General features: G+C 42.8%; 1 protein-coding gene across 1 annotated transcript; it reads left to right on the top strand.

The window, feature by feature from the left end:
- Positions 1–3,883: 3,883 nt before the first annotated feature.
- On the top strand, positions 3,884–4,983 carry LOC146365347 (interferon-gamma-inducible GTPase 10-like). Its single transcript, XM_084914925.1, has 2 exons — positions 3,884–4,465; positions 4,716–4,983. Exons 1-2 carry the CDS (start codon positions 3,943–3,945, stop codon positions 4,910–4,912), a joined length of 720 nt encoding a protein of 239 aa, XP_084771051.1. The 5' UTR covers positions 3,884–3,942; the 3' UTR covers positions 4,913–4,983.
- Positions 4,984–9,156: the final 4,173 nt, after the last annotated feature.

Genomic DNA, 9,156 nt, shown 5'->3' with positions numbered 1-9,156 from the left:
GCTGTGAAAGAGAGGGCCACTGATGCTGCAGTCACTGTGTGCTTCCTCTGCTGCCGTCAGTGCAGCTGTGGGACCTTCAGGAGGTTTTTTGATGCAGACAGTGGTGAACAGCACAACATGCTGTCAGAGAGTCTCTGCAGAAATGAGACATTAAGACCAAGTACATAATGTGTGTGACAGCACCGTGCTGGAGTACTGGGGTAAGCAGGTCTGGTCTAACTGGGCAGTCCAGGAGTTGGACTTATTGTCTTTAATAAAGTCCCACAGAAGCACTGGTTACATCCAAGTGCTTTCCAGTCTTGATTCAGTGCAGCGATAGTTGAACGCAGTCAATGAAGTCATAGATCACTATAGAAACAGTCACAACAGCATCACGTTCTTGGCCCAAGCAACAACTCACAGTGTCCACCAGTGTTGGTCAAGTTACTTGAAAAAAGTAATCAGTAACTAATTACTGATTACTTCCCCCAAAAAGTAATCCCGTTACTTTACTGATTACTTATTTTCAAAAGTAATTAATTACTTAGTTACTTAGTTACTTAGTTACTTTTTAAAAACACGATTTACAACCTGAATAGGTGATAAAGCGATAGATCTTTCAGCCCAATTCTACTTTTTCTACATAATCCATCATACAAAATGTAATCAAATGGAAAAGTCTCCTTTTTTAAAACTTGTTTTATTAGTTTTAATCTTTTAACTTTATGCATCAAGCAAAAATTTAATTATATGCAACATTCTCTGACTGGAAGAAATTTGTTTAATATTTAAACCTATTTTCTGCACATTCCAGCACATAAAATATTTGTTTTTTGTGTGTGTTTACACTCACTCTTTCAAATAGATGCAAGTAAAACACAGCAGAAAATAAATAAAGTCAAAGACTCAGCAGCCCTTTTGCTCTATTTTCACCTGTAAAGCAGGAGTGGGGTAGGCGGAGGTTTACCCTGGTGCAGGTGTGCCGCAGCGGTCAGTGGAAGAATCCGCGAGTTTCTCTGTGAATTTCCCATTACATCATAGCGCACTCGGTGCTTGCTTGGAAGTTTAGGGGTTTTTTTCGCTGTAAAAATAAGTTTTCTTCCCACGCACAACGGACGCTAATGTTTTTGTCACTTTTTATGGAATCAAACTCAAAATAAGGTCAGTACTTCCACGCTTTAAACGCTGCACGCTCATACTCTCTCCCGCACTCGATATATTATCCATTGTTGATCTGCACACAGCTGTTTTCACGAACGTCGCACTCGCTTACGTCACTGTCATGAGACACAATCGCAAAAAAATCACGGTTTTAGTAACGCAGTAACGCAGCGTTCCTACGTGAAAGAAACGGTAATCTAATTACCGTTTTTGCAATAGTAATCCCTTACTTTACTCGTTACTTGAAAGTAATCGGATTACAGTAACGCGTTACTGCCCATCTCTGGTGTCCACAAGAGGTCACTGTAGACCTTAAATAGCACATGGTGGCAAAACTGTTTAATTAAACAGTGGAACGGTCCTTTAACTCATTCCAGAGGGGTTACAGGGGGTTATGACCCCCCCAATAATCAGACCCAACCAATATAACCCCCCAATAAAATAATGAATTATCTCGCATAATTAGGGTGTTGATCTTCTTTACTCATTTCAGGTATTGCCAGCAACATAGTTGCATGTTTAATCATCTGGGAATTTACCCAAATTTACTTATTTATTTAGACAGAGATCTTGACCCCCCCCCCCCCCCCCCAAATGTGCAGCACAAAGTTACACCAATGTTCTTAACACAGCTGGATGTAATTATCATGGCCACTGCTATTGAATTTGTACTAAATATAATCTTGCCACCATAACGTCGAGAGTACAGTAAAAATTGATCAGTGTGACATATAATCTTCACATGCCTGAACAGGTGTAACCACAACCACACGAAGCTGGGTTAAAACGGCGATGCTGTGCAACCGAATATCGACTCTGTAGTAACACAAAGAGGTAACGAAGCAGAATCCGGTAGAAGGAGGAAGATGTTGCAGCAAAGCTGAGGAAGATCAGGTGATTGTCTGGCAGGTAAACAGCAGGTCTGAACTGACACCTGCCTGGCCATGAGGAGTGATGGCCTTCCCCAAACTGTTTTCTCAATTCCTGTTTCTCTATCAGTCACGGTCAAATCTAAACGAGTTTGTGGTCTCAGCTCGTGAAATCAAACTGAATCAAATGTAAATGTCATTAAATGTGTCCTTGTTGGTCAGCGATAGACGGAGGAGACACTGTATCCTCCAGCCTCAGAGTGGACGTGACTTATTTATGGACAAGTCATTCATATTTACTCAAACTCACTGCACTCAGCGTTGTTGGGGGCTCTGTGTAAATATGCCTCTGCCCTGCTTGTGGCGCTGTTAGTCTGTGATACAGCTGTCATATAGATGTTGGTCTGCCACACTACAAACTATGATAAGTATCTAAATGGCCTTTACACAGATGGCTGTAAAACCTGGTTTTACTGCAGTTATTAATTGTTAATCATTGGCTGAGTGCAGCATGCTGGTCTATACCTTTATGTTGGTGAAGAATAAATTCAGTGTCTAACTCAAGTCTAACACAAAAGTTCCAACTTTGTTCACTTTGTGATGAAGCTGCTCTTCATCACAAAGTGAACAAAGTTGTACTGAGGAATGAAGAGCACAGGAGAAGGCCTCTGCTGTTTGACATGAGCAGCGTCACTGATGCTCCTCTGTGTCTGCACTTATTACCTGCAGCTCTTTGTGCTCCGCCTGTAGCTGCTGCTCATCCATCAGCATCTAACATGTCACTTTCAGTGTTTCAGGCCCTGCAGGATCGTGTTTGTAGTGCATGTATGTTTGTTTTAAGAACAGTGATCATTTTAGAACCGCTGACAGCTACAGAGACGACCAAAGATCATCGTGAGCTGTTTTCAGGGGGCGGAGCTACAGGTCACACATACAGGTGGGAACAGAGTTCACTCTATAGCTCTATAACAGACTGACCTCCACCATCAGACTCACTGCTGCATGCAGTACTTCTCATCAGCACAGCACGCAGGTAAACCTCCATCAACTTTCTAAGTTCTGTCTGCAGAATCTACTGTGACGGTCCTGGGTCAGTTTACGTTTTACTCTTTGAATGATGGTTTTCTGTTGTATTATATTTATTGTTCCTGGTTCCTGTTCTGTCTCTGTGCCTCGCCTCATGTTTCCATGTCTCAGTGTCTAGACTGTGTCATGCTGAAAGTCTCATGCTTTCTGTTTTATTGTGATAGTCCCTGTCCTGCGTTCAGTGTATTGAGTTTTGCTTCTCTGTGGCCCTATGTCTACTTTGTTTATTGCTGGTTCATCTGTTCTTCATCCTCTGCTTTCCTCTGTCGATGTTTCCATGTCTCAGGTTCTGTGTTCCTAGTTTCAGACTTTTGTAATGTTTTATATTTTCCTCATGTTCTTTAGTTTAGCTTTTCCGTCCCCCCCCCCCCCCGTCGTTGTTGCTTTGTAGTATTTCTGTTTAGCCAACGTAAAGGCTCGCCTTTCGTTAATACCCACCTCATTGCCGTGTGTCTGTGCCTCCTCTCTCATCTCCACATGGTCTGCCTCACAGACTGTGATATCATCTCACCTGTTCTTACTCTGAACATGTCGTGTTTGTCTCAAATAGGTACGATGTGTACAATCATTTGTGTGTAACTGTTGAGGACGCAAAAGCGCGTGCTTCAATCCACACACAAATACGAAACAATCTGACCACAAAACTATTTTACATCACCTGTTAGATCAAAGGAAATAATATTGTGATTAACAAAGAATTTAAATTATAGTTTTAATAAAATAAGAAAAATCACAAAGTTTCAATCATGTTTCACTGAAACAGTCTTCAGTCTTTACATTAGACTGTTTTTCATAAGTAGAAAACAAAAATGTAACACGGGTAGTTTCTTCTCTACAGCTGTCTGAAATGAAGACAGCTCTGCAACACACCGACAGACCATCGGATGTTGGAAAGATCATGGAGTCACTACAGGACAACAACACCCAACTAAATATCGCCATCACAGGAGAATCTGGCTCTGGTAAATCCACCTTTGTTAACGCTCTCAGAGACCTGTCCGATGGTGACAAGGGAGGTGCTCCTACTGGTGTTACAGAAACCACCTCAGAGGTCACAGCGTACCCCCATCCAAACTATCCCAATGTTACTTTTTGGGATCTCCCTGGAATCGGCACCACCAAGTTTCCAGCTGATGAGTACCTGGAGCTTGTTGGATTTGAGAAGTTTGACTTCTTCATCATCATCTCAGCCGTTCGCTTCAGAGAAAATGACGTGAAACTCGCTCAGGAGATTCAGAGGATGGAGAAGAAGTTCTACTTTGTTCGCTCAAAGGTTGACAACGATTTACGAGCTGAAGAAAGAAGTCAGAGATTAAGAGAGTTTAAGGTGGAGAAGACTCTTTCACAAATCAGACAAGACTGCATTCAAGGTGAGTGTCACATGAGATCATTTATATGAGTGAGACCAGTTTCTGGATTTAATGATGGTGATGCAGTTGTTGGAGAGTTCAGGTCACAGTTGGACAGTTAAACTCTGTTAGTTTTATGACTGTGTGGCTGCAGGATGCTGGACTGCTTTAGTTCATCCTCTGTTAATCTCCTTCCTTTAGGCCAACTTTCTGCTGATTGGCTGCCCCTCACTGACACGCACGTGCACGTTTCTTTCGTTCTCTGACGCAGGACTCAGAGGATTAGGCATCAAGACTCCGCAGGTCTTCCTGGTGTCCAGCTTTCAGCTCCGCCAGTATGACTTCCCCCACTTACACAAAGCCTTAGAGAGCGGCCTTCCTGAAAGCAAGAGAGATGCTCTGCTGTTGGCCACGCCCAGTATCAGCCGCGAGATCATCAACAAGAAGAAAGAAGCTTTCAAGGTATGATTGCACTGTCAGCTTTACTGGAGTCTGATCAGCATACTCAAGGCTTTTTTTAATAATCTGTCCTCAGTCATCATAACATCAGCATTCACTCGAACAAAGGAGGTTATCAGCCAAGGTTTATCAGTCTAAGAGCAAATTCATATAAGAGAGTCCAGGGTGACACCATGCAACAGACCTGAACGCGTCTGATTCTACAAATAAAGAGAAAACTATGATGTTAGAAACATAAGAAGAGACGAAGAGAAGAAGCAGAAGCAGATGATCTCAGTGAGATGACCCATGTGACGAGTCTGAGGTTCACATTGAGGCTTATACAGTTTATGGGTGAAAATATTTACCTCTGTTGTGGGGACATCACCGTTTATAAATCTGATATAACTGTGTCTACATGAAGACACGGATTGTCTTTCAGCAGAATCATAATAAACACCGGTTGCAGCAGATGGCCGCCCCTCCCTGAGCCTGGTTCTGCCGGAGGTTTCTTCCTGTTAAAAGGGAGTTTTTCCTTCCCACTGTCGCCAAAGTGCTTGCTCATAGGGGGTCATATGATTGTTGGGTTTTTCTCTGTATCTATGAAGCGCCTTGAGGCGACTTTTGTTGTGATTTGGCGCTATATAAATAAAATTGAATTGAATTGAATTAGCATGACCAATTATGCAAATTAGGCGATGATGTCATTTAGCGACTTCTAGCGACTTTTAGGACAACCAATAGCGATTTTCCTTACTGAGGAGTTGGCAACACTGGTGGGTGTGAATGCCAGAGCACTCTGGAATGCAAACAAAGCCTTTGCAGACTATTAAGGATCGCACATCCTATCACTACCATATGCAAACTTATATTATTAAAAGATAAGACTGACTACTAAATACAATTTTCTATTCTTTGCATGATGTCCACGTCACTGTAAGTTTCTAGCTGACTCTCAGGTGTGCCAGCAGGAAAGAGTAATAATAACCTGCATCCTGAGGTTTGTCATGGATTAAAGGAGCCAGGCTTTGTTCACACAGCTAGGATTGTATTTTACACTGACCCTGGGTCAGTATAAGTATCATACAGTTTAAACGAAGCGCTGAAACTTGCACATATTTATTACAGATGCACTGAAGCTAATCGAGATATTTACTGTCAGTCTGTGGCTGTGATTAAACACTTTACTGGAAACTTTATTAACCAGTAACTTCATCAGTCATGACAGAAGCTAATATTTCTGTGCTAACATCGTTTAATCAGTAACAGCTTTACTCCAATATAAGCTAACGTTTACACCGTAACTTTAAGCTAGCACCATAAAGACGGTAAAACACGTAATAATATCTACAAACGCATCTTAAAGCTGTTATATTAGCACTCGGTGTATTACTAACATAAGCACATTACCATTATTGACACTCGCTGACTTTTAATAGTCATTCTATAAATACTGTCCGTTTAAATGGTCTTACCTGTAAACACTGCTGTATCCACCGGATTCCAGCCAGAGTGGATTCTGGAGTCTTCCCACGCTCCTGTTAGTGATCCTCCAAATGGATGGATGATAACAACCTTCTGAACAATCTAGCAGGAGATGGCCCATATCTATGGGACTGATTTGTGCTAATAACGCCCATTGTATGGACTGATAACAGCCGAAGCGGGTGAATAAAGTCACCCAGTCACTAGCTGTGCCATTACCCAGCATACACCACTCCCTCCATAAATGCAATAAACGATACAAAAGTAATAGCCTATAATTAATTTATCTGCTGTTTCTCAGGTAGTTGCTTACATCATATAATTTATTGTGTTCTGTATACGTCACTACAATGTGATTTTGGAAATATATAAATATACGGACAACAGGCTCTTCCGCGGCAATCTCTTGTCGTCAATAAGCAACGTTTAGGGAGCTCTATAGTATTCAATGAGAGGACCCTGCACGTTAATTCTCGATGCGAGGGGGGTACCCTGCGCGTCGATAAGTGAAGCAGAGGGAGCCTGACCATGCGTCACACATTTGACGAGTTGGGAGTGAGAACGTGTTGGTTTTGTATTTGGCAAATTCCGTCACTGTTCGTTGACTGAGTTTGCCACTCCTCGCTGCCTGAACAGCAGACTTCAGCACTGTTAACCTTTCTTCCCGTCGGTCCCCTGACTGTGGTCAGGAGATGCGAGGGGGGAAGTTCCCCGTAGGCCGAAGTAGATGTCCTCCTTCGGGGTCAACTCCCTTCACTTTTCGCAGAGTAGTGAGGCAGGCAGAAATTAGCCGAGACACCCGGGAGTACTGAAAGAAGGGTCTCTGATGCCCAATATTGGCCAGACTGCAGCATAGTTTCCTTTTCAGTAGAGACCCCAAAGCTCAGCACAGTACGAACTACATGGAAAAAAGGTGTAAGAGTTGTAAGAATAAAGAGCTTGGATAGAAAAGCATCTGGACTTCTTAAAGTTGCTTAAAGACATTTCATCCAAGAAGCTTCTTCAGTTCTAGGGTCAAATGTTGGAGAGTCCCAGATTTAAGCCCTGTGGGAGTGTCCTCCCCGAGAGGGACAGTGGACCTCCTAATGATCCTCTACCTAATCACACGAGCCAAGGTGTGAAAATGGGTGTATCAATCAAAATCAGCCAAATCATTTCACAATGAGCTCAGTTTCAGGTGAGCTCATTGTGAAACCTAGCCCCCCCCCCCTATCATGTGATTTCCTGAGGTCAGATGGCCCAGGATGTGAGTGGGCGTTAAGGCGTCTGGGAAGGATCTCAGAACTGGATTATAGACAGGGCTGCACATAAGGCGTCCGCAGGTGCGCATTCGCTGTCAAAATAAAAGACGCGCACCAGATAAGAAGTTATGTGCACCCCTGATTATAGATGGCAGACAGTTGGTGTTGTAAGCCACCGCCTCTGTTCAAAGATGGTCGCTCACAGTGGACATGGATGCTTCTTTCACTCCTCTTTGCCCTGGCAAACCGTGGGGAAGGAGGACCCGAAAGCCAGACTCTTTAGTGAGGACAGTACATTTCAATTCAATTCAATTCAATTTTATTTATATAGCGCCAAATCACAACAAAAGTCGCCTCAAGGCGCTTCATAGATACAGAGAAAAACCCAACAATCATATGACCCCCTATGAGCAAGCACTTTGGCGACAGTGGGAAGGAAAAACTCCCTTTTAACAGGAGAACACTAAGGTCGATTAGCTTAGAACTTTGTTTTATATCTTCTCTTTGAACAAGATAGAAATTTAGGAGTAACATGTCCTTACAAACCCAACAGTGAGATCTTAAGAGATCCACAGCCTACTGCTCTTCAATGGGGTGTCACAGGGTCCCCAGGAAAAAAAAATGTAAATGTAAAATAATAAAATAAATATTCTTCTGTAGCAATAATTCAATTCAATTTCAATTCAATTTTATTTATATAGCGCCAAATCACAACAAAAGTCGCCTCAAGGCGCTTCATAGATACAGAGAAAAACCCAACAATCATATGACCCCCTATGAGCAAGGACTTTGGCGACAGTGGGAAGGAAAAACTCCCTGTTAACAGGAAGAAACCTCCGGCAGAACCAGGCTCAGGGAGGGGCGGCCATCTGCTGCGACCGGTTGGGGTGAGAGAAGGAAGACAGGATAAAAGACATGCTGTGGAAGAGAGACAGAGGTTAATAACAGATATGATTCAATGCAGAGAGGTCTATTAATACATAGTGAGTGAGAAAGGTGACTGGAAAGGAAAAACTCAATGCATCTTGGGAATCCCCCGGCAGCCTACGTCTATTGCAGCATAACTAAGGGAGGATTCAGGGTCACCTGGTCCAGCCCTAACTATATGCTTTAGCAAAAAGGAAAGTTTTAAGCCTAATCTTAAAAGTAGAGATAGTGTCTGTCTCCCGACTCCAAACTGGAAGCTGGTTCCACAGAAGAGGGGCCTGAAAACTGAAGGCTCTGCCTCCCATTCTACTTTTAAATACTCTAGGAACAACAAGTAGGCCTGCAGAGCGAGAGCGAAGTGCTCTAATAGGGTGATATGGTACTACAAGGTCATTAAGATAAGATGGGGCCTGATTATTTAAGACCTTGTATGTGAGGAGCAGGATTTTGAATTCAATTCTGGATTTAACAGGAAGCCAATGAAGGGAAGCCAAAACAGGAGAAATATGCTCTCTCCTTCTAGTCCCTGTCAGTACTCTTGCTGCAGCATTTTGGATTAGCTGAAGGCTTTGCAGTGAGTTTTTTGGACATCCTAATAATAATGAATTACAGTAGTCCAGC

The sequence above is a fragment of the Perissodus microlepis genome, chromosome 19 (assembly GCF_051167445.1).
Source record: "Perissodus microlepis isolate ML-2025 ecotype Zambia chromosome 19, ASM5116744v1, whole genome shotgun sequence".
In the NCBI taxonomy this organism is placed as follows: domain Eukaryota; kingdom Metazoa; phylum Chordata; class Actinopteri; order Cichliformes; family Cichlidae; genus Perissodus; species Perissodus microlepis.
This window is presented reverse-complemented; position numbering and strand designations above follow the sequence as displayed.